The sequence below is a fragment of the Pinus tabuliformis genome, chromosome J, assembly GCF_031772625.1.
Source record: "Pinus tabuliformis cultivar Carrire ecotype Pingquan chromosome J, CPIR1, whole genome shotgun sequence".
NCBI lineage: Eukaryota > Viridiplantae > Streptophyta > Pinopsida > Pinales > Pinaceae > Pinus > Pinus tabuliformis.
Window position 1 is genome coordinate 900,013,686 of NC_142295.1, and position 27,401 is coordinate 900,041,086.

Below are 27,401 nucleotides of genomic sequence, written 5' to 3' on the forward strand. Positions count from 1 at the left end.
GTTCCAAAAAAGCAAGGACCTGGAAGAAAATCAGCTAAACAACAAAGGGACGAAAGCGCACAAAAAGACATAGCATTGGGCACTTAAACACCAATAGAGACTTTTATTCTTGGGCATCTGGAAAAAGAAAACAACAATAAAGGCCATGAGAGGCGAGCACCTCTCCATATATCTAGTATCTCATGATGAAAATCCTATCTTGGAACAGCAGGGGATTAGGGCACCCCTCCAAGCTAGCAGCCCTCAAGGATCTAATCCACAACAAGAACCCCGAAATCATGCTTATACAAGAAACAAAGCAAGATCAAAGTGAAATGAATAGAGTAATTAGTCAGCAGAAACATTTCCGTGGAAGCATAAGTGAGGCAAGAGGAGCCTCAGGCGGCATAGTAACCTTATGGGATAGCAACAAATGGATGTGCAGCTCTACCAATGTTCAACAAAACTGGATCCGAACCACACTTGAAAGCAGAACCGGAGGCCAATCAGTAACGGTGTATAATGTGTATGCTCCAAATCAGTATAGAGAAAAAGAGATATGCTGGGACACTCTGAAAGCAAACATAGAAATGGATCAGAATACCAATCTCATTGTAGTAGGAGATTTTAATCTAGTGCTGCACGCTAATGAAAAAAGAGGAGGTAATTTCACTCCTGATCCTTCCAGAAGTCGCTTAGAGACCATAATACAGGATCATGATCTAGTTGATGTCAGGCCCAAAAACCGTAGGTATACCTGGAGTAACAGAAGAATTGGTGCCAGCAACATCATGGAACGGCTCGATAGATTCCTTATCAGCATAGCATACCTTTCCACTTTCTCAACAGGCTATTCGAATATCCTCAACATGTCGGCTTCTGATCACTATCCGATAACTCTAACTCTCCAAAGCCACTGCCCTCTAGGGCCCATACCCTTCAAATATAGCTCAATATGGAACCGGATACCAGCTGCAAAAGAAGTGGTGCAAACGACATGGATCCATCATGTAGAGGGGTCTCCAAGTTATATCTAGGAGACAAAACTTAAAAGAGTAAGGCAGGCTTTAAAGAACTGGGCAAGAAGCAATTATCAGGAGCCCGAATTGAATAAAAAGAAAATCAAGCAGGATCTAGAGGATGTGCAACAGAGAATCAAAAGGCAAGGGCTATCTCAGCAGAATAAAGAACAAGAAGGTAAATTATATTCACAGCTGAACCAAATCCTCAGGGATGAAGAAATAAAGTGGAGATTGAAATCAAGGCAACTTTGGTTGCAGGAAGGAGACAAAAACACAGCTTACTTTCATAAACAAGCCACTGTGCGAAAGCTCAGAAACACAGTGAGCACAATAATGGACAATGAAGGGAACCGATATAGTACCCAGGATTCTATAAAGGAAGCAGCCACCAGGCATTTTTGTAAACTTCTGACTGAAGACAAAGGCGCAGAAGATTACTCAAACATGCTCCAGTATCTGCCTAAAGGGGTCACACAAGAAATGAACAGCAATCTTAAGAAAGAAGTAGAAGAAGAGGAAATCAAAGCAGCTATTTGGAGTTTGCATCCTGACAAAGCACCAGGACCGGATGGATTCCCCATTAGCTTCTATCGGGAATACTGGTCAATGATAAAAAAAGATCTCTTAAAGATGATTCGTTGGGTGATGAAAAAAGGTAAAATGGGGGGATTCACCAATTCCACTTATCTTGCTTTGATACCAAAAGAAAATCGCCCTTCCTCCTTCTCGAGATTCCGGCCAATCTCATTATGCAACTCAGCCTACAAAATTATCTCAAAAATATTAGCAGCCAGGCTTAAACCTCTCCTTCCCTCCTTGATTTCTGAAAATCAAGGGGGATTTCTCCCCAACAGGCACATTACTGATTCCATTCTCCTTGTACAAGAGGCCATCCACTCGAGTTTAACCAGGAAGGAAAAAGGATTTGTTCTAAAGCTGGATCTTGCAAATGCTTTCGATAGAGTAAGGCACTCCTATCTGTATGCTGTCCTTCATAAAATTGGGTTTGATCCTTCCTTCCTCACTATGATAGCAACCTGTATAACTGGACCGTGGATCTCCCCCTTGATCAATGGGAGACCATGTGCAGCCTTCCAATCATCCCGTGGTCTCAGACAAGGTTGCCCCCTTTCTCCATATCTGTTCATCCTCATGGCTGAATCATTCAGTCAAGCCTTGGACTATAATCGGAGAGTAGGATTAATCACTGGCATCAAGATCGAACATGGAACAAAGAACATCAGTCATTCACAGTTCGCAGATGATACTCTGCTGATAGGAGGAGCATCCACTACAATAGCAAGGCGATTCAAGAAGCTCTTGGACCAATTCATGGATTACTCAGGAGGGAAAGTCAACCAGATAAAAAGTTGTATTTATGGATGGAATACAACAAATCATACCATTCACAGTATTGCAAGCATATTTGGAGTTTCCTGCAGTCTAATCTGGAACCACTTCTCCTACTTAGGAATGCCAGTAAGTTTGGGACCCTTGAAAGCTAATACCTGGAATGAGATCCTTGACAAAATAAAGAGGAAAGTGCAGCAATGGGGCACAATGTGGTTGAACCCAGCAGGAAGGCCAATTCTCCTAAAATCAGGTATTGCATCTCTCCCCATACACCGTTTTTCTTTACATCAAGCTCCAGTTGTTTTCCATCAAAAAATGGAAAGAGTACTCAGACACTTTCTTTGGCAAGGAGGGAAAACAGATAAAAACAAATTCAATCTACTAAGCTGGAAGAATATAATCCAATCTCAGGAAAAAGGAGGACTGGGCATCAGATCCCCAAAGCTTCTCAACTTGGCCCTTGGAGCAAAATTTGTATGGAGATTGATCACAGGGCCTACAGTGTGGTGGAAGAAGGTTTTGGAGGTAAAATACTTAAACTGTACAAGGCAGCAGCTTTTGGAGGCTAATATTCCTAACAGAGACTGCACAAAAATCTGGCAACTTTGCAAGAAGGCTATACCATTTATGTATCAAAATATCTCTAAGGTCCCAGGCGGGGGAAACAGTATCAATTTCTCTAAAGACAAAATCCTCGGGCAGCAACCTATGGGATCAAAAGCAGAGGCAATCCCTGTCATAAACTGGCTTAATGATAAAGGACTCTTCTACTTGTCCCAAATATCAAAATGGGACACCCACACTCATGCCTGGATAGGCTGGAAATTCCCGGATCCCCCCACTGTGTTAGAAACCAGCCTCAACGCCCTAAAGAAGCTCCTCCACAGCAAAGCTCCGGTTCAAGAAGGCACACTGGATGGGTACCGATGGGATCCAACTGGAACACAATACACAGTAAAAGCTGGACATCAATACCTCTGTGACAGCACCTATCAACTGGAATTCTGGAACCACTGGAAAATAATATGGAGAGCAGAGGCACCCCCCAAGGTTAAGTTCTTCATTTGGCTTCTTCTGAAAGGGAAAACATTAACAGCGGAAAATCTAAGAAAAAGAGGCATAATGGGCCCATCCAGGTGTCCAAACTGTTGCAGATCAGAGGAAACGATGCAGCATTTATTTATAGAATGTCCGGTGGCTGGTGAATGCTGGAAGAAAATGGCCTCAATGGGAGAAACACCCTGGGAGCCCCAGACCACCATCGCAGAAACGATTTATAAATGGAGGAAGAACTGTCCTTGGAAAGAGAAAAGAAGCAAACTGGCTCAAAGAGTATGGAACACCATACCACTCACACTTCTATGGCGCATCTGGTTAGCACGAAATGGCAAGGTTTTCCAGGAGAAAGGCTTCAGCACCAGGAAAATTTGCCACAAAGCTAAAATGTTGGCTCTAGAATCAATTACAAACCACACCAGCGGCAAAATTGACGCAACAAGTTACAGTATAGAGGAGAGAAATCTTCTCAGCTACTTTCTGGAGAACATATCCAGTGCTCAGGAAACCAGCAGGAGGGGGACAAAGGCAAAAGAAGCAAAAAGCGCATGGAAACTGAGGTTAAAAGAAGAGGAATTCTCCAACTGGCTGAGTAACTGCAATAGGTTCTGCTTATTCTTTGATGGCGCATCTAAGTCGAATCCGGGTCTGGCCGGTGCAGGGGGCCTTATCTGTAATGCAAACGGAGACTGCATCCTTCATTATGAGTGGGGACTAGGGGAGAACTCCAACAACAGAGCTGAAGGATTAGCCCTGTTCCAGGGTCTCACCCAATTAATCAAACTTGGGATAAAGAAGGCAGTGGTGTTCGGGGATTCCTCAATAATCATTCGGCTTATGGCACACCGACAGAGTACACCAAATATTCTCCTCCAACAGATAAATCAACGAAATCAAATCCTTCACGCGACAATGGAAGAGGTTAATTATTATCACATCCTCCGTAGTATGAACAAGGAAGCGGATAAACATGCCAGCAAAGCATGCGAAAGGCCCATTGGCAGTCTGAGCTGTAATTCCAGCGTGACATTCCAACCGCTACCATGATTCTTACATATCTAGTCAACAGCAGGCGATCTCCAGCTGACAGAATCAGTGAGATAGATCAAGTAATTCGTGCCGGTGACAGAATAGGTAATGTGGGTAGGATTTTGCTCAGATTTGCAATCAGGAACTCGCCTCAACGCATGGGAAGCCACAAGCCTTCAGGTGAGAATTGTCCTTTCAGAACGACCCTTCATGCTATGCGGGATTTGCATCTGACCACTCTGCGGATATGCAATAGTCCCATGATGCTCAGTTTGACATCTTCCCGCCCTCGAAGCGCGCAGTTTAACTCTATTTATACATCAGAGAATAGATCTCTTCAAAGTGTTAAGCAAAGATGTTTGTGTGAGCATCAGCACCTCAATGCTCCCATCCTTCTCATTTTAACCCGCTGTAATCGGTTTAGTGCTCAAAAGAATCGGCCATCCATTAAGCTTGCTCGAGTTACAGTAGCTGAGACTTCAACCTGCTGTAATCGACTTAGTGCTCAAAAGACTCGAGTTTCAGTAGCTGAGACTTCAAGCAGGAAATCGCCTGAGACAAATATGGACCGATCAGAAGACTGCCTTCACTGCGCAGACCTTCAAGCAGAATTTGAGGAGGTAAGGGCGCAGCAGCGCATCCTGGAGGACCAGGTCAAGAGTTTGGAGGCAAGAATGGAAGCACAGTATAGGATACTTAATGAGAAATACAGGGCAGAAATTGATCTTTTTTTGCACAGAGTGTCCTCTCTCCATGAGCAGTTCAGAAACTTGGCGAATCGTTGTAGTCATGCAGAAGAGTCGATTGCAATCCTAAAGTACATGATGGACAAAAAGATTAAGGATGCCCCCAGCTCTTCCAGTGCAAAGCAGATGGATCCAGACCCAAATCCGGAAGAGTCCACGGCTAGGCAGATCAGTCATATTGAAATAGATTAAATATGTTGTGTAGCTGTAAATTTTGGTCTTTGCAATATGTTAGGATTTACAGTAGTTTAGGAAGTTTCAGAGGCAGAACTACTAGAACAAGGATCAAGGAAGGGACCCATTTTGTAATTCCTCTGATCCATGATATCCAGAAAGTATTGTATGTATGGGGATCTGACTCCTTTTTTCAGCTCATAATATAGCAACCGAATTTTGTCTTAAAAAAAATAAATTATAATGAATAAAACAAAAATTATGATAGTTTATACCCATAAATGACCGACCAACAACCTCTAAATAAGATACCCATGGTGTGAGTGCAAATGAAGTCGTAATACCATCACCCAGGCTCTTTGCGATGCAAAGTTTGGACAAAGGTCAAAAGTATAATATCATTATCTAGGGTCTCTGTAATGTAAACAAGTTTGGATGGAGGACATGAGAAATTATATTGCAAGTATTAAAGTTTTTAAACCATGGGAGATGGACTATTGTATTGCCAATATGAAAAGTTTTTTAATAATGCAAAATGGAGTTCATATCACATCTTTAAATTTTAAAGTTCCACAAGCAATGACCAACTTCTTATAACATGTGATTGTTTTAATTTACTGTAAAGGTTTAAATCTTTATATAGTGCGCAAAGGTTTAAATTTCCTTATAAAATATGTAATGTGAATTATGAGTAGGATAGTAGGATAGAAAGTATTAAAAAACACAAAAATTGTGAGGTGGTAGAATAAAATAAGAATCACGCAGAGACCTTCCTAATTAGTGCTTCACAAACCTCAACCCCATATAAAACCCTAACCCTAAAGATTTGAAATTCAAAGAATTGAGACGAATTTTAAAAATTAACCCCAACCCCATATAAAACCCTAACCCTAAAGATTTGAAATTCACAGAATTGAGACGAATTTAAAAAATTAAGCAAGGTTAGCCATGTAAATTAGGCAAGGTTAGCTTTTTTCCTGCTTGAACACATTACTCTCAAGTCAAATTAAGCAATATTTAATAAATTACTTATTCAACCTTGAAATCAGAGCCATAACTCATCACAAATAACCCTAAAATGAGAGCTATAACCCTAAAATCAGAGCCAAAATATCCATAACAATAATTTATCCTCCACAAAACCGAAACCAAAATTAGAGCCATAAACCCTAAAATCAGAGACATAACATCAATTTACCTCCACAAAACAAAAAAAACAGAACCATAACACCGAGACTACAATTTCTAGCAAGAAAGAATGTGTTAAAAAACATAGAAATTGTGAGCCATGCCCACACACCGTTGCAACAGTGATGAAGAACACCCGAACAAATCTTACTTACAACAAACTCCTATAGCTAAAAAAGGAGTGGTGTTACACTCTAAGAAAACCCAAGAGAAATCCATGTAAAAACAATTGCAGAATTTGAAGGGTTACCTTCATTAAATAGGACTCAAGATTGAAACCTTCATATCAACCATTCGACCTAATGAAATTTGCAATGAGTCTATGCAAGGACAAATTTACCACGATTTGGTGCACCACAGGCAACTTACAACAATTCGTCGAGGGATAAATGGTGTGCAACAACCCGGTAAATGGCAAAGCCCCCACAATCTCATCGAAACAACCTCACACGAAGAAAATGACAACCGTAAGAGGAAAGGAAATGAAGGCTTCTATCATGGGATTCGAGGCCACACATCATGCCTAAGCAACATAAGCGAGGGCATAATACCACCTCCTACGTTTGAGCAAGAAAAAACCCTAAACAACCTCGAAAATCACTGTGAGCAATGCCAAAAGGATGGCAACACCTCACCTTCCATGTATGACACCTATTGTATGGTCCATGTGAATGAATGCATGCACTTTGATGACGTGGAAGGGAGGGCACACAAAAAGTTGTGTCCCCTATGGCTCCTCACAATTTTTTAAGCCAAAAACACATCACTTCTCACAAGGTGATGGTTCAACCTCACCATGGCTTTGGCCTACTTCTTAGTTCTCCTTGTTCTCTATGTTATGAAATGTTTTCAACGAGTTTTATGCAACTTGGCGCTCTAATACTATGATAAAGATTGCAAAATTTGAAAACATGAAATTAGAAATGGAGTGAACTAGCTCTAGCTCAATCATTGAGTAACATCTAAATAAATTACATAAGAGAAGGGAACAATAGCAATAAATCAACGAAATAAAACTCAACTAAGGCAAACTAGGTATAACACCCAATAAACAAAAATGAGAGTGAGAAATTAATGCTGTCAACAATATAACTCAACTAAGTAAATTGACCTGAAAGTGAGTATGACACCCCATAGACAAAAATGAGAGTGGGGATTAATCCTCTCAACAATATTTTGAATTGAAAGTCAATTAACTGCATCTAGCCAACGAGAATGAGAGTTAGAGATTAATGTTCTCACCAATATTTTGAATTGAAAGAAATTTTTTACTTAATTGTACGAATACGTTGATCTATCGAACTTGTGACTTTGAATTGAAAGTCCATTCCATTTTTACGTTGTACATTAAAACCTTGCTATCCAATACGTTTTGAAAATGAAATTTTCAAAAAGACATTGAGAAAACCTTTGCCTTATTAAATGATTCAACAACTTCATCGATTAGTACTATTAGAGCTATCTATCTAACTTATACTTTGAATTGAAAGAAAAATTTACCAGTTTGTAAAAATTTTGAGGGCTCCTATCATCGCGTCCGTATTCTGAACAGCGCACCACTAATTTGAAAATTGTTCAGCAATTCTCGTATCTTCCATAGTCTATTCACGGTAAATTCGAGGCCACCGTAGCTTTCAAATTGAATGCAGGAACATTCATATTGAATTATCTGCACCCATCATATGCCAACGAAAATTTATGGACAATAGACCAATTTCGGCATCTCATATCTTTGGAGTGTAGTGTTGTGGAGAGGAGATCTATTTTCAACGCGGCTACGAAACTTTGGTTTTGGTCACAGAAGTTCTCCTGGACAACTGAACATTCCACATAATTAAGCTCCTTCTCTACCTCTGGTAATCCAGTGGTGCATTTGGCAAAATGGCCATGCTCTTGTCATTGTCGTCCCATATTCTCGTTACTGCGACACTGGGTGGACCTCATCATCTAACTCTCGATGCCCATGTGAATACACGATGCATTAACAGAAGCTCTGCCAGAAAGCACAGAAGCATCTACCTACGATCAGGTACGCTTATCTCGTGTTAGTTTCGATTCGATTATTGCAAGATCATTGCTTGTGTTGGCGAAGACTCAACTTCCCTTTCCAATCACTCCGATAAAAAGAAAACTGGTACGTTTATTTTCATGCCGTCGTCCCTAGGCGCTTGTAATTTATTTGAACGGTTGCTAATTATGTGCAGGCGGAGAGAGGTCGAGGAGAGGTGGCTTCTGCCATACAGTGTTACGAGAAGGAAGAAGCTCTCGAACATATTATATTCTCATGGAAAACGCCCTCGCAGATTTGAAGTGTGAATTCCTGAACACAAAAGAGGTGCCGGACAATTGCAGGACAATGGTTGTCCGGCACGTCTTTTGTGTTCAGGAATTCACACGTCTTAATTTGTGCCAGATCAGTGCAGCTGTTTTACGTGGAAAAGGACGGAATTAAAGAACATGTCAAAAAGATCCTCTTCGAACCAGTTGCGTAGAATAAATTATTCAAATAAAGGTGCGTTGTGTTCCGTTCACGGTGTAGTAACGCATGCGCTTGCTGATCAGCATCTGTAGTAACCAATTTCTTTTTCTTTTTTTCTCTCTCATGCCGGCGATTAAATTCTTGGCTTCGAACGTGTTTTTACTTTTCCCCATTCGTTAAAGCATATTAAATTCCATTTTATGTTAAAGAAAAATGGTTTATCAATCATAGCCGAAGATCATCATGAGAATCGTCATGGAAAAAAGTTTCGTAAATAATTAGGTGACCAGCCATTTTTATGATTGCAGTTTAGAGTTGACAATTGATTTAGCGTGTCGATGAGGTACACAGATTTTAAAACCAAAAATTAATACAAGGAACCAGATTCATAAGGAGTTGTCTATAATGCGATTATAATGCGATTTTTTGGAGATTCTGGTGACAGAATCCGGCGGAAGAAATTGAGGTTAAATCTTGATTTTTTGTAGTTAAAATGGTTTTTTAACTGCATATTTGGATTCAGCACCCTGAAAAACCCCTGGGACGCTTTGATTGTGCAGAGACTAGCCATCAAATTTGCGATTCCAATAAATTGTTGTCGGATTTTGACGGGAAAAACCCACCAGAAAAACTTCTAAAAAATCGCATTATAGACAACTGAGATTCATAAAGTTTATTGGTGGTATATATTATGGATGTAGCGAGGGGTTAAATTTGACGCCCGTATGCCCGTATTTCTCTTTTTTACCCGTAAAATACGTTTGAGTTTTAAATTTCCACGTCATGGGCAACTTGCCATTAATTTCCAAAACCGTCATATTGACTGGCAGGTTTAAAAATTAAAAGTTTACATTTTTTTTTTTTATAAATTTCTTTTATATATATATATATATATATATATATATATATATATATATATTTAACCTTATGTCATACCCCTGGTCGTTGTTATTCCCCACACGAATCGTGAACCCGCGGTCCCGCGTCCTCGTTCAGCGATTTGAATTTGGAATCTGAATTGGTTTCCCGCGCGAGTTTCATTTTCAGCTGCAGCTATTATCCCGTGATTGAATCGATTTTGAGTTGTCATCTCCTTACATCGATTGTTCACAGTTCTCCGATGGATACGCAAAGATCCTTTTGAGTAATGGGTAATGGGCTTTGCTTGCAGGTGGAGGAAACATCATCGTATCGAGTGTTAATTATGCTGGAGTTGCATGTTTGTTTTTGTGGGTATTGTTCTGTGATTGATGTATTCAATATGTGATTTGTCTCATTTCTATGTACATGAACCCTGTCTCTGTGAACCCTGAGAGAGACAAAGAAACACTAACGGTGGAGGCAGGGCACGATGGTATGATTATTTTCACATTTTTTTTAGTGTTTTTATCCCTGTTCTAACAATTTGATATAAGTTGCAAATGTCATTGAATTCTAAAATTAAATTATGGAACACAGGAGGCCGTTATTGTGTTGGTTGGTTATGGCTTATCTGCCAGGCTGCAGAAGAAAAAGGAGCTGTGAAGAATTTGCAGAGAATAAAAATGGATCGTCTCATTTTACAGGTATGTATACATTTTTTTCTCAGACATCTTTTTCCACTTTAATTCGGATAATAATGATAAGAAGGGAATAAATGAATCTGACTGTGTATAAATTTTGTATACTAGATTTGATTGGATGTAAATTTGTAGTGTATTCTCAGTGAATTTAGTATTATCGGTAGAAAAATCAATCTCAGACAACACCCAGATGAATCTGTAAATTCTGTATACTAGTTTACATTGCATGTAAAATAATCATAGTGTATTTTTTCGTAAATTAATGATTATAAGCAGAAAAATCAATCTAAGACAGAACTCTATAAATCTAAAACAAAACCCACATCAGCCCAGAGCAACAAATTTCGTAGAAATGAAAATAAATGACCATTCCCGCTTCTTGTGGCCCTCATTTCTCATCCTTTAGTTTCACTTTAAATTAGGGTAATCCTCTGAACTATCCTCCCAACAATTTTGAAATTAAGCCTTCCGCGCCTCACAAGTTGGAAACAGGGCAGAAAAATCCACAATTAAAAAAATTCCTCCCAACGATTCCGGTGTTAACCCTTTCCTCAATTTTAACATCAATATATCTGGCCTTGGTTTATGACTAGTAAGAGTGTTGGGGATTTTCAATGGCATCAAATTTGGTTTCAGGGTTCCAACCAGATATTACCATCTCTGTAACTTGGGGTGGATCGGCAGGGAACCCGTTGACTCTGTAATAGTTCCCAAGGCTCCACGGCTTTGAAAACTTGGTGAAATGCAATAATATTTAAGAAGTAGATTCAATTCGCCAGTCGACCATGCATGCTCGGGTTTGAACTTTTGAAGATCATCACCCAGGCTGCTGGGTGTGGGGTGAGACGAGGAGCAAAGTGTAGCACCTGACGTCCGGTCTAGGGTTCGACTCTTTCAGAGATCATTAATAATTATTGTTCTTTAGTGAAGTCTTTAAATGCAGTTTCTTCGGTGTCTTGCCAACCTGGAATATACTTATCGATACGCCATTTCTAAGATGTTTTCTGGAAACGTAAGCCGCATCATGCCCGCAGCCCGACATGTGTATGTCAAAGAAGGCCAGCAATGCATAATAATTCTATTTTTTATTTTGGTAAGTTACGCAAATGGGCAAGGGCTAACCAGCCTGTCATAGGCATTAAATGTCCAGGTATATGCATACTCTATAACAAAATAACAAAAAATGAAAAATTTGAACAATTATGAGTACAATTTGAAATTAGATGAAACTTGTACAAATAAATTTTAAAAGTCATATGACGGGCAGTTTAAAAATAAAAACGTCATAAAAAAATTCCTTGACGGGTAGGGTCACCCGTCAAATTTAACCCCTGGATGTAGCAATCTAGAGTTGACCATTGATATGCCGTGTCGCTGAGGTACGAATTATGTACACAGATTTTAAAACCAAAAATTAATAGAGCGAACATATTCATTTTACACAATCCATATCAAAAAGTTAATTGGTGGTATATATTATGGATGTAGCCGTCTATGATAGGTAAATGGAAAAGTAATCAGGGTAAAATTCAAAAAGTTTATTGGGTATATATTAGCATAATTAGATTTACTAATGTGGTTAATATAAGATGTATATGAAGTATGTATACAATTACATTTTTCAATATAATTGATATAAGTTTATAAACATATATTCCTTACATTAATAATTATTATGTATATTTTTTTTAAAACCAACTATTTATAATAGTTAATAACTATATAAATAATAGCAACCATATTTTTATATATTTATGATTATTATAATAATAATATTAACTCATAATAATATTACTTAATAATAATAATAATAATTATTATTATTATTATTATTATATTATTATAGTAATAATATTATATTATTCCTCAAATGCGGGTGGTTAAAGACGCGTTAATGCGGATTAGACAGTGGGACGGCAGGTGGCTTAGCCACATGGCCACCCGCATTCCCACCTGAGATGATTTATGGTGAGCCACCGTCAACTTGCAGGCGCCATTACTTTGATGCACAGGTCGAGGACTCCTCTGCAAGTTTAAGTCCATGGCTTCGGCAAGCCTGCATACCTCTGCCCCACCCCCTCTGAATTGCTCCTTCCTCCTTGATGTTGCGGAGCCGAGCTCTCGCATGACAACAGGGAGGCTTTGTCGACTCCTGAGCTGTATAGATTTGGGGGATGGAATCCATTTTTCCCATAATGTTCTCTGCACTCTGCAAACTGAAGCCTCGGTTCTCGTCTCTATGTCTTGCCTAAATCGCCCTCTGAATTCCCACACTGAGTCTACCTCTTCCTCTGTGCACAATGTTATCATCTTCGTCATTTCGGCCCACACCAGTCAGCTCCACCCCACCCACAGGACCATGCCCCGACTCCACCACCGAATGCGTTGCAGGCGGGGCAGCAGCTGAGCAACTCCATTCACCCCCCCTCTCTGTCCCCCTCTGAGCCGACGACCCCTTCGTCCTCCCCTTCCTCCATCCTGTCCATAGCCCCATTCTCCAGCAGATATCCCGCCACCCGCAATGGAAGAGGTTGGGTCCAACCCATTGGAGCTCGGCATGTCAATGCTGCAACACAGATGCTCAACCTCTCTGTGTCCCCTCACCAGCCGCATCAAACAGCCCAATTCCGCTTCCACTGTACCATGAAAGACCCTGCCATCATCACCACCATCTCTGTGGCGTTCAGAGAGGAGACTCGCCCACAAAATGAACAGACTCACACCACTACAAAACATCATGTCACTGTGCAACCCGCCACTATTTAGGAGAAGTCGGACACCAAAAAACAGAAGGCGGCTAAGGAGAAGCCAACCACCAACAAACAGAAGGCCTCGGACGGTAGCTCTGGTTCTCACAAACGCAAAGGTGCCCGGATAACGCCAAGCATGGTGGAGGCATTCCTGGTAGCACACGGGCAGTTGAGGATGATTGGGATGAATACAGGTGTCTAGTCGGGGAAGAGCCTCCTCCACCAACGACACGTAGAGGGTCAACGCAACCCGACTCCTATTCTTAGGGGCTTTTTTCTAATGTTTTTTCAAATTATGTTGTCAATTTTGGTAATTTACCATAATTGTTTCTCTTGGATTTTGAGTTGTAACCCCCGTGCGGGCAGCATTTTCCATCGGTTTTTCGGACTAGTTTCCCCTTAGTGGGCAATCTTGAATCAGTCTTTTGGATGTCTAAACTTGTTATAACTCTGTTCTAGCACCGCAGAGGCGAGAGCCTCACTGTAAATTTATTGTTTCATTAATAGAATTAGTGTGACATAGAAAAAAAAAAAAATTATTGTATTATTATTATAAAAATAATACTAATTGATAATATTAAAAATATTAACAATAATATTTTTAATAACAATCATTATAGAAATGAGTCTTTCTTCTTCCTTTGTTCAAGAATAGAGAGATATCAAATTGGAACCAGGGGATTTACTAGTTATACACCAAAATCCACATCCAAGAAGCCATTGATATCATAAATCGCATCACTAACAAAGACACTACCAAGTTGGTTGGCCTCTGCCTCACCTCAACTTTCTTCAGTTTCCAAGGTGAGTTTTATGAGCAAACTTGCGGTGTGGTGATGGGCTCCCCTCTTTCCCCTATCGTCGCTAACTTGTTCATGGAAGATTTTGAGACCAGGGCCTTAGCCACTGCTCAATTTCGTCCTAAAAAGTGGAAGAGGTTTGTTGATGATACCTGTGTCATCTGGCCTCATGGTCGGGAGAAACTAGACCTGTTTCTCAACCACCTTAATTATTTATCTAACTCCATCAAGTTCACGATGGAAGTTGAGGTGGATGGGCACCTTCCCTTTCTCAACATTCACCTTTCAAGGATGGATGATGGTTCCATTTGTCACCAAGTGTTTCGAAAAAAGACTCACACGGAATAGTATCTCCATGCTAGTTCTCATCATTTCCCGTCTCAAAAATTCAGGGTTCTCAATGCTCTTGCTACCCGTGCTCTAAGAGTCTTTGATGATAGCCACCTCGAATAGGAGAAATCCCATCATGTTGAAGTTTTTAGAAATAATAGGTATAGCAGATCTCAAAGCCTTAAGGCCTTTCACAAGGCATGTAAAGCACCTAGAGTTAAATCTGCTTGTGATGACCCTATCTCTAAGGTTCATCTTCCATATATCCAAGGAACCAATGATAGGATTGTCCATATCCTAAGAAGATTAATGTATCTTCTTCATTCAAGCCTATCAATACCGTTAGAAATTCTCTTAGATTTGTTAAAGACCCTATTAACCCTAAGGCCTCAAAAGAGGTCTACCTTGTTCCTTGCTCCTGTGGTATCCCCTACATTGGAGAAACAGTTAGATCTGTTAAATATAGGATCAATGAGCATGCAACAAACATCAAACACAATTGCTCCTGCTCATTAGCCTTAGATGAGCATGCAGAAAAATCGAAGCACCATGTTTGCATTGAAGAATCCAAAGTTATCGCTAAGATAGATCATTTACACCACAAGAAGCTTAGGGAGGCGAATGAGATCAAAAGGCACGCCATAAATCTTAATAGGGATGATGGTTGGAAATTGAGTAAGAGTTGGATTCCAACTCTCTCATTATAACTCGTCATTCTTTATTATCCTTTCTCCTCTTCTTTTCTTTCTGGTTTATTTTCTTCTGTTTTTGCATGGTTCCTCTATTTTTATTTTTATCAAATTTTTTTATTTTTTATTTTATTTTTTATTTTTTTTGTCTTGATCCCCTATTTTTATTTTTATTGTCAAAAATTTTCTATTTTTTTATTATTTTATTTTCTATCTTTTTATTTATTTGTCTATATTTTTTTTATTCCCTATTTTATTTTTATTATTATTAAATTTTTTCTATTTTTCTATTCTTTTATTTTCTATCTATCTATTTATTTATTTGTATTGATTCCCTATTTTATTTTTATTATTATCAACATTTTTCTATGTTTATATTGTTTTATTTTCCATCTATTTATTTATTTATTTTTTTTCACATTATAAAATTTTTAGTTTTCCTTTGACTCTGATTTGTTGTAATTTATTTTGGATTCCTTTTTGAGGGATTTAAGTGCCCTTTATCTTCCGAAGTTACGGGGCTATTTTGCCAAGTTCCTTAGAGAGAGTTGTCTCGCGCCCTTAGGTATTCTCTACCTACCTACCTGTGTCGGTTTCGGGTACAGGTACGATAATTTAAACATGATATTATTATTAAATAATTCGAAACTAATGTTGTTAATAATTATTAATGAATTATTTTGGATTAAATATATCTTCCTAACAACTAGTTTTCTAATATGAAAAATCAACCCATAACAAACAAGATGTTTTCTACATCAATCGATAATATTGAATTTCTATTTTTATTTAGCAACTATTTTTATCTAAATATAGAATATTTTTCCTTACCTCTAATTCCAGAATAATTAATTTTTTTACCTACTAACTAATCCACCAACAACTAATTTTTAATAGCTAACTCTGGGCAAAGCTGCATCCTTACTGTTTATTCCTTCTGATCAATGGATTTCTCACTTTGTTCTGAGGATGAACCACATTAGTTGGTTCAAAATGTCGACCAAATCGTAACAATGTATTAATTTGAAAGACTTATTTCTACATTATGGATCACAAAAGTCTTAGATCTAACAACAATAATTATTTTAGTATATGTAGTTGATATACCTATAAGGCTTTATTTCTATCTATGACAAACAATTGATAAATAATAATAATAATAATAACAATAACAACACTAATAATTACTCATTTTTTATAAAATGTAAATAAATATTTACTATATATATATATATATATATATATATATATATATATATATTGGTAGGTAAGCACCCACAGGGGATTTAAACCAATGACCTATCACAAGGAGTGCCTTAATAGTAGACCCATTCACCATCAATCCAAAACCCCGTGGGCATATATATATATATATATATATATATATATATATATATATATATATATATATATATATTTTACTATTGTTTTAAGAAAAAATATAAATATTTTTTTATTTTATTTTATTTGATAATAATAATAATAATAATAGTTAAATAATTAATTATTGTTAAATAATAATAATAATATTTTTTTAATTAAATATTGGTAAATAATAATAATATGAATATAAATTAATTAAATAAAAATAATAATAATTAATTCTTTGTCACAATGTGACGTTGGACCATGGTTGACATATTGAGACAATCTTTGTCACAAAGAGAAATTTGAGCATGGTTTACCATGGTTGACTACGATTCACCATGTTTCACCCAAAGAAATAACAAACCATTGGGTTTAATACAAAAAACTGAAGATTGACCATGTTTGATTCTATAAAACATGGTTGATCATGGTTGGTTAAGGTTGACCATGATTGATATTATAAAACCAAGTTAATAATAAACCCAATGGATTGATATTATGAACCCAAGGGAAAAATAAACCCAAGGGATTAATACTAAAACCCCATGATTGACCATGGTTGACAATGGTTAACCATGATTGATATTATAAACTTAAGGGAATAATAAACCCAAGGTTTTGATATTAAAACCCAAAGGAATAATAAACCCAAGGGATTAATACTAAAAACCCAACAGATTATGAACCCAATGGAATAATATTAACCGAAGGGACTAATATTATAAACCCATGGTATAAAAACCCTAAGATAAATATTAAAAATACTAAAATAAACATGGTTGAGCGTGGTTGATTTTCATATTGAGACAATCCTTGTCACAATGCGACATTGGACAATGGTTGACTATGGTTTATTATGGTAACTGTTATTGAATAATATTAAACCCTAGGAATATGAACCCTTAGATTAATAAACCCAAGGGAATAATAAACCTGAGGGATAACAATTATAAACCCAAGGTATATAAACCCTAACATCAATATTATAAACCCTAAAATAAACATGGTTGATTTCCATATCAAGTCTTGTTTGACCATGGTTGACCATGGTTGACCATGATTGACCATGATTAAAAAGAATTAATATTATAAACCCAATGGATGGATTTTATAAACCCAAGGGATTAATACTAAAACCCCAAGGGATTATGAACCCAAGGGATAAATACTAAAGCCCTAAGGGATTATGAACCCAAGGGATAAATACAAAAGCCCCAAGGGATTATGAACCCAAGGGAATAATATTAAACCCAAGGAACTATTATTATAAACCCAACATATATAAACCCTAAGATAAATATTATAAACACTAAAATAAACATGATTGACCATCGCTGATTTTGAACATATTGAGACAATCCTTATCACAATTTGATGTTGGACCATGGTGGACCATGGTTGACATCATAATAAACCATGGTTGACCAGGGAATAATAAACCCAAGTGATTGATATTATAAACCCAAATGAGCAATAAACCCAAGGGATTAATACTAAAACCCGAAGGGATTATGAACCTAAGGGAATAATATTAAACCCAAGCAACCAATTTTATAAACCCAAGGTATAAAAACCCTAAGATAAATATTAAAAATATTGGAATAAACATGGTTGAGCATGAATGCTTTTCATATTGAGACAATCCCTGTCACAATGTCACATTGGACCATGGCTGAACATGGATGATTATGGTTGACAATTGTTGAATAATATTAAACCCTAGGAATATGAACGCTTACATCAATAAACCAAAGGAATTGATATTATAAACCCAAGGGAATAATAAACCTAAGAGATAAAAATTATAAACCCAAGGTATATAAACCCTAACATGAATATTATAAACCCTAAAAAAAACATGGTTAACATGATTGATTTCCATATAGAGACAATCCTTGTCACAATCCAACGTTGGACCATGGTTAACCATGGTTGACCATGATTGATTTTCATATCAAGATAATCTTTGTCAGAACATAACATTGGACCATGGTTGACCGTGGTTGATTCCCATATCCATATGGTTTGACCATGGTTGAACATGGTTGGATATGATTGACCATGGTTTACCATTATTAATATTATAAACCTAATGGATTGATATTATAAACCCAAGGTATTAATACTAAAACCCCAAGGGATTATGAATGCAAGGGAATAAGATTAAACTCAAGGGACTAATATTATAAACCCAATGTATATAGAACCTAATATAAATATTATAAACACTAAAATAAACATGATTGACCATGGTTTATTTTCATATTGAGACAATCCTTATCACAATGCCATGTTGGACCGTGGTTGATGATGGTTAATTTTCATATCCATACAATCTTTGTCACAATGCAATCTTAGATGATGGTTGATCATCATTGATTTTCATATTGAGACAACCTTATCACAATTCCATGTTGGAGCATGGTTGACTATGGTTAATTTTCATATCCAGGCAATCTTTGTCACAATGCGACATTGGACCATGGTTGATCATGGTTGATTTTCATATTACGTTTTAACATGTTTGACCACGATTAACCATGGTTGACCATGTTTGATTCTATAATACATGGTTGACCATGCTTGACCACGATTGTCCATGCTTTTTATATATAGACAATTTTTGTCATAATGCGAGACCTGACCATGATTGACTACAGTTGACCATGGTTACTTATGGTTGACCATGGCTGACCATGATTGATATTATATACCTAAGTTAATAATAAACCCAAGGGATTGATATTATGAACCCAAAGGATTAATACCAACCCCAAGGGATTATGAACTGAAGGGAATAATATTAAACCCAAGGGACTAATATTATAAACCAAACATTGGTAAACCCTAATATAAATATTATAAACACTAAAATAAACATGGTTTATTTTCATGGTGAGACAATCATTGTCACAATGCGACATTCAACCATGGTTGATCATGGTTGGCTATGATTGACAATGGTTAACCATGATTGATATTATGAACCTAAGGGAATAATAAACCCAAGGGATTGATATTATAAAACCAAAGGAATAATAAACCCAAGGGAGTAATATTATAAACCCAAGGTATAAAAACCCTTAGATAAATATTAAAAATACTAAAACAAACATGGTTGAACATGGTTGATTTTCATATTGAGACAATCCTTGTCACAATGCAACGTTGGACCATGGTTGAACATGGTTGTTTATTGTAACGTTCCCAATTTTTGTGAGTGCAAAGTTCACTAAGGAGTTTTCCCAATTTTTGGTGATATTAAATAAAAAGGAGAAAACATTATTTTGTGGGAGAAAAGTGGAAATTATTATTTTAATGAATAATGGTAGAAAAGTAACTAGCAATTATAAATAGAGCTTAGAGGCCTCCATTTGGTATCTTTGACATTTGCAAACAACAACTCATATGTTCACTCTGTTGTTTAGTGAGTCTACCGACTACTTAGCCATGAGTCTCTCAAGGAGGAGATTCAACCTCTACTTTGGGGGACCATACGTGCCTGCCCTAGGGAGGCTATCGCACAAGAGTTTTCAGGAGTTCCAGAGTAGTGACATACACCAGTAGACAGCGGAGAGCAAAGAGTGTGTATTTATGGGCAGCCAGGAAACATGCACAGGGAGCTTGAGGCAAGCAGAGATCTGATTGCTTGTCCAGTAGTTGGGGAGTTGAGGTAGCAACATTAAACCAACATTCTTGCTGGGTTTTACAACCAACCGTGCCAACATTCCAGCAAGTCAAACTGATGGGCTGAGGGACAACGCAGAGGCCACTCAACATATTTTCATGGTGGTTGGGAGCAGCTAATTTGGGACAAGAGATCATCCAGGAAGTTAGGGATTGGATAGCAGTGGTGAACTCAGCATTTTGGAGGAGTTTTTTAGGTGGATTTATAGGTAGTTTCCAGCAGGCCAAGTTTTGCAACTACAACCGAGGGGAGGCTCCAGGGGGTCGAAAATCAGAAGTCAAAACCAGCTAAAATCCCTTTTGGGTTTTTCTGGGTCTTGTCCGAGGAGTCCAGGGTTAAAAGCATATAAATTTCTGGGAAACTTTAGTTCACTTTCAATCCATTCAAACCTCAGTAGAGAAGTAGTTTTCTCGACAGTGCAGTGCAGATTGGTGTAGCAGCTAGGAAGCCTTCAGCTTAGCCATTTCCTACCTAGGTTTGGTCTTGATTGTCCATTGTGGCAAGCCCATGTGCACCATTCCATCATCTGTTGTATTTGGCTTGAAAAAATTAAACAAAATGGCTCAGAAGTTCTCCATTTGCAACTTGTATATGGGTGTTTGCTGAATATTTCATTTTTGTAATTTGTTGCATATATTATTTGCTTGTTATAAACCCGAGGGAATACTAAACCTAAGGGAGTAGCCAAGAAGATCATGAGAGATTTGGGCATGTATGCACTGTGATGGGTGAACTATAGACAAACCCATGGCTCAAGGGGGAGTGAGTATCATTGAGGGAAAAATGACCCTCACCCACTTTGATGGTTTAGCTTTTTGTCAGAAAATGGATACAAGAATTGGACACATATTTCCAGCTAAACCCCATGAGGTAGGCAAACGCTATCAGACATGCCACTTTGCACTTGGATGGAGTTGATATGGAATGGTGGTACTGAGGGCTGATCCCTTTCGTTCATATATGTATCACATCGTACAAAGAGTTCACACAGAGGCTCCTGGAGAGATTTGACCGAAAGAACACTAGACCCCCTCATAAGGGAGTGGATAGGACGAGGAAAGCTAGAGGATGAGACCAGGAGACATTTCTACTGGGGGAGGCCGGGCTTTAGATGTCAGAAGTTCAAGGAGGAGGTTGAGCAGGAGGACACACAGGATGGTGAGGGGCACATCGATATTCCTGGTGTGGCGTAGGAGTCACCATTGTTGGAGGACTATTTGATAGCTCCAGATGACACCTCAGTTGAGGGAGTAGAGCATACACTTGGAGGGCCATCTATTGATGAGACGCTAATGTTTGATGAGGTACCCAGTGCTATGACCCAGTTTCTAGATGATGACCACCCACAACAGGTTGATGAGGTGCCTGGAGGCATACTTGTCTTCGAGGAGGTACCAAAAGAGATGGAGGGGTCTAAAGCAGTGACTGAGTTTACAGAGGATAACAACCCTCCATAGTTTCATCAGTTCCTGGCTAGCCTTCTAGCATTGAGAAAGAAGGTCACGATAGTGCGAGAAGCCACTCTACAACAAAATGAGGATTTGGAGGGCATGAGAGCAGTTCGTGTTGAGTCAGTGGCCAAACTGACTCGCGTTGGGGAATGGTTGGGTTCCCTAATGGTTCAGCTGGATTGCACATTGGAGCGATGGGGCAACCCTACTTAGACATTATAGGCTAGTAACACTAGCAAGTTACCACTACACATTAGAGATGGAGAGGCAGAGTCACCTCGACATATTTTATGTGTTGACTAGGATGGTGAGATGAGGCAACATGAGTTGCATCGGGGGCATCCTTGGAAGGATGGAGGGTTAGTTCCATGTATGGGAGTTTATGCTCTCGATCCTTCCCTTGGGGTTAGATGGCAAGAGATATTTATTTGTTATCTGGTGGAGTTGGCTAGGAAGTTAGATGCATCCATGGCCACAACTCAACGGAGGTTGTGGATTACCTGAGGGGCTCGAGGGCCAGACTGTTGTTTGGATCCAGGTGGGATTCTCCATCACATCATGAAGTCGTTAGGTCATGGTAGCCTCTACGTGATGGACTTTGTGGTTGGGTTCACACACCTTTTCATATCCCCTTCAGATTTCCTAACAACACTAGTGACAGGATGGATTGGCAGAGGAACAGGCATATTTCATGAGTTGTCATGGCATATTGATTGTACATGGAGTCATAGGTTGATTAGCCTACTCTAGTAGGATCTGGTAGGAGGAGGTGGCATCAACAGACCACTGGACAGGGCATTACATGGAGATGGTGCTCTCTCATTGGTATAGTGGACACTAGAGATACTGAGGATAGACACAATAGTGGCATTCCCATTGGCATGTGAGGAGTCAGAACGCTAAGGTCTTTCAGGGAAGATGGGGAGATGTAGCCCACATCATGGAGGGATTACTAGCAAAGTGGTGGATGCGTTGGCACATGCAGGATGTCATATGATACATGATGGTACGACAGTAGGCAATGGTACCCAGGGGTGCACAAGGATAGGCCACAAAGTTTAGTCTTATGCAGAGGGATGTGACCAGATTCATACAGACCTAATTTTAGAACCGAGCATCCAGTGTGATATAGAGGTATGCAGTGATGGGTAGTGGCTTGCATAAGAACATGGAGATGCGTGGTTGCTTGATGTAGCATGTTGGTTTTCATTGAGCGACTCACATCAAATCGAGTATACATGGGGAGAGCCAGATACCGTGACATAGGTAGGATACGAGACGGTACAGGATGGTACAACAGTAGCACGGGATATCCAGTGGTTTACAATGATAAGATGTAGGGTACAGTGTCAGGTTGAACAGGGATACTCTGTGGGATTCAAGGGCATATGGTGTTGTACAACAAGGTCTTGGAGGGTTGCCTCCAAGGAGATTTATGGATGGAGACACTGGGCATACCTTTGGGTGTACTTCACCCCGAATCAATAGGGACACAAATGAGCGATATTGGATGGTATCCATGGGGAATCACATGTATGTACCTCTTATACATCACTTACAGGGGCAAACAATTTGGCTTTTTTCCTTTAACACTCTGGGTGCGAGTAGCTAGGGACAGGGAGCTCACCCGAGATATTGGGATGACACTCAATGCACTAGGGGAGATACTTCTCAGTGGCGGCATTAGGTTGGTGCATGAGTTGACAACCACAGGTTAGGGGATGAGGGGATCAACTGCAGGGGTGGCATATCATTTATCAGTGAGCCTACGCTTGGGGAGCAGGTCATGAGGGAGACATGTGTCACTCTTTCCATAGGGCATGTGAGGACCATGCATGAGGAGAGGATACCGTGTATGATTGAGGCAACTTTCTAGTATGTGTCTGACCTGTAGACGTTGTATTGGCACATTATCGAGAGGGTGGATGGCAGACTCAATGGTGATGGTTGGAAGGAGCGGGATGGGTCTGCATACACTGAGCCGATTGCGAGTATTAGATACCCATCTATTGGATGCCTTCATGGGGTAGTTACTTGGCACATGTGGCTTCCAATAGTCATCGATACTATGCAGTGGCAGGAACATGTAAATTTAGCATGCATTAGATTAGTTCATGATATATTAGGCCTATATTTCGGTTTCATGTAGCGAGTAGGGACAAGGAACAGACATATTCAACAAGTTTTTAGAGCTATGCCACAACAGGTCTCGCTATAGGATCTAGGGATTGAGTTGATTGATAGGACACTCCATTCTATAATGAGTAGGTTCATGGGAAAGAGTGATCTAGTTCACCTTAGGTCTGACACATGGGAGATTTTTGAAACCTCCATTGTATGGTGAGGTAGATTTATCCTGTTGTTGCTCAGGATTGAGATTGACAGTGGATGGGTACACATTGACATCATGGATATACCTAGGCAGAATAAGCTTCGCTTTCATGGACATCCCACTATCAGGTTTTGGGAGGGGAGGATACAGTCTGAGCATGATGGGAAGCTTGTCATAGTCAGAGTGGAACAATGTCAGCATGGTTGAACCCTTCATAAACTAGCATGAGATCCGGGTACAACATGATTTGGCGGTTCATCTACCCTGAGGGGTGAGCTTCTTTCTATATGGGGAGATCATTCAGATATTCCATTGGAATCTGGTGATTCATTGTTGACATGGGGATCGTCACTACAGAATAGTGGACAGTCGAGGCTACAATTTGCTTGCTTCCCGGTTCCAGAGGGTGGCCATTGATTGGAGAATCCTTGGGCTTCATGTGAGCGATTAATTCGGGATCACGACCACGCCAATTCATTCAAGATCGAGAGCTAAGGTACTGCATTAATTTTAACGTTCAACATCTAGAGCTGAGGTACTGTGTTAATTTTAACATTGGCGCGTATTTTATCAAATATCAAATACAAGATGTGAATTATATCAAATATCAAATACAAGATGTGAATTTTATCAAATATCAAATACAAGATGTGAAGGCGAATTACGTAGGAATGGCGAGATATTCAGATCAAATTTGTTCGGAAGATCTCGAATGATTGTGTCTGTGGATCCAGAATTCAACAAACATGTTGAGCAAAATGAAGGCAAGGCTGTTTCAATCCAATTATCCGAGACCTTTTCGAAATCTCATCGGCAAACTCGCTTTGCTTTCGGTGCACGGAGATCTCCAGCAGAAGCTCCATGGAATGGCTGTAAATTTCCTGGGGTTCGAGTACTTCATGGAGGAGATACAGAACCTTATGTACACCACCTTCGTACAGTGGCAAGCCAAGAGGGATACCCATTCCAAAAATCTTTATATTTCAGAAAAGCTATGCATTAATTAAAAATTCTTTAAAGATCTAGTTGAGTGACTCGAGGGATAGGTTAATATCTTAATAGCACAATTAATAGTAAAATTAAGGATGGGATCTCATTATCTTATATGTTAAATGGGTAGTCGGGTAGTTTTCAATGAAGAATGGAAGGAAAGAATTTGTGTTTTTTGGGTAAGGAAGGAGTTGTTGAAATTTAGTGGCATTTTATTATGGAGTGTCCTCCTTATACTTATAAGGACACAAGAAGTTGAGTAGTTCCCAAAGAAGAGTGGGAAGAAAGAATTTGTGGTTTTTTTAGGAATAAGAAGTTGAAACCTAATGACACTTTATCACTGAGTATCTTGCCTATAAAGACATTTGTAGTGAGTTGGAAGACCTGAAAGTAGACAATTTGTTAGTTATTTGTGGAAAGAAAACTTTACAAAATTAAATTCTTTAAGCATAATTCACACCCCAAAAAGAAACTATCATGAAAAGAAACTTAATTGTATGATGTATTATGGAAAGAAACTTAATTGTATGATGTTTTGTTAGTTAGACGAAAGGACCCCTTACACTATTTTAGTGTCATGCACTTCATTAAAATTATTCAATTCAATTCATTAACTTTTAGCATTATTTAAACATTCCTTGTGGATTTTATTAAACATTTATCGAAATCAAACAAAATTGAACTACGAAACCTGACTTTTAATACTGGTATCATCAGAATGGTGGTGAACTAATTGTTTTCCATTTAGATTGGTCAATTTGTCTGATCACATGTGATATGTATGGTGGTGAACTAAGTGTTTTCCGTTTAGGTTGGTGGATTTGTCTGATCACATGTGGTATCTGTTACAGCTTGTTCTGAATTTGATGGCAAAACAATTGCTGGACTTATCTCTGTCCAAGGAGACAGAAGAGATCGGTAAGGCATTCATCGTTTTTTCTAAAGCTTTCCTTGCCGTTCCCATTAGAATCCCGGGTACCTCGTACGCCAGAAGAATTAAGGTGCGCAAGAGCCGCAATGCTTTTCTCCTTTATTTTACTGATTACTAATTTGATTGGTTCTTACAGGATGAGTAATGACTAGCATCGCTGCAGGGCAGAGAGTTTCTGATAAAAAAGATTAATGAGGGTATAAAGCACAGAAGGCAGCATCCAGATGAAGCTGTCCACAATGATTTCTTAGGATTACTCTTGAAAGAAGACTTGCATTCAGAAGAAGTTATAGCAGATTTAGTACTATTCCTCAGCCTCAGCGATGGTATTTTCTATCAAATTTCTCACGGACTGTCCTCAGGCACTTCACGAACTGAAGGTGTGTACTCAGTGTGTAGGTACATGCTGCAAATCTCTATTCTAAATAAAAGCATTTCATATCTTGGTATTGCTACATTAACACTGGACTACACTGATGATGGAATATGCACCACACAGGAGGAGCACGACGCTCTGTTAAAGAGAAAGGGGAATCCAAGAAACCAAAAGCTCACTTGGGATGACTACCAGTCAATGAAATTCACTGAATGTGTATGTAATTAATTAATTAATTACTGCTTTGTTGACTAACCAAACGATTTCTGTTTGGTGACCGGCGGGCATCCTTATCGGGCTGATTCGCGGATTTGCTGAATATTAGGCAATCAGCCTGACAATCTCAAACATATTTATGTATTTCCTGTATTGAAGCTTGACAATTTGGGTTTCACTTTGATTCTCATCAGGTTAATGTATTAATTAGCTATTATTGCATATCCTTGTTTAAACAACAAGATAACAAGTTTCCCAGTGATAAAAAAAAGTGGTTCGCATAATTTTATGGTTTACTAGAAAAGTATTAAACAGTAGAGATAAATATAGTTGTACAAATTAAATGTGTGTTTTTTTGGGTCAAATTCTTGTAACATCTTTATATGGTAGTGGTAGTGAAATAAGCAAGTTTTTAAAATTAATAGAATATATTATAAAATGTGACTTGGAATAATGGAGAATTTTCCAGATTATATTATTATTAGTTATTGGTTGGGATTAGTTAGATTAGATCATATTTTTGAGGAATTTGTTTAATTTCCTCAATGAATTTCTAATCTTATTTATGTACAAATTATTTGATGAATGATATGAAGTCATGTACATTTTTAGTTGATCAATTCCTCCATATTTTGTGTCTCTCATAAATTTATCTTGGTATCACAGCTTGGTGTTGGAGCGTAGTTAGACCTCCAAAGTGCCTTGTTTGTTGTATATTTTGTTATGTCGCAGAGGTAAAGTGATGCACAGACGATATGTCTATATTTTTAGACCTTCTTGACTATGACCCTTTTGATGATCATTTTTCATGATGCCATTTGGAAACAGTTTTTATTCCGGTGGCATTTTTAGTTGGAAGAATTCTATGGTAAACAAAACAATTTTATTGATG

The 27,401-nt window shown here is 38.5% G+C and overlaps 1 protein-coding gene across 2 annotated transcripts in view; it reads left to right on the forward strand.

The window, feature by feature from the left end:
• LOC149229597 (cytochrome P450 720B2-like) overlaps nt 1–26,719 on the forward strand; it is a 43,336-nt gene extending 16,617 nt beyond the window's left edge. Inside the window, exons 5-7 of one of the 2 annotated variants that reach the window (XM_089378680.1) lie at nt 10,485–10,591; nt 25,838–25,904; nt 26,054–26,116. In XM_089378680.1, coding sequence (XP_089234806.1) covers nt 10,485–10,550 — 66 coding nt within the window. In that variant the 3' untranslated portion in view covers nt 10,551–10,591; nt 25,838–25,904; nt 26,054–26,116. Of the gene's footprint in view, nt 1–10,484; nt 10,592–25,837; nt 25,905–26,053; nt 26,298–26,416 lie in introns of those variants that run through there. The other variant, XM_089378681.1, reaches the window with a different exon arrangement.
• The last annotated feature ends 682 nt before the right edge of the window (nt 26,720–27,401 follow it).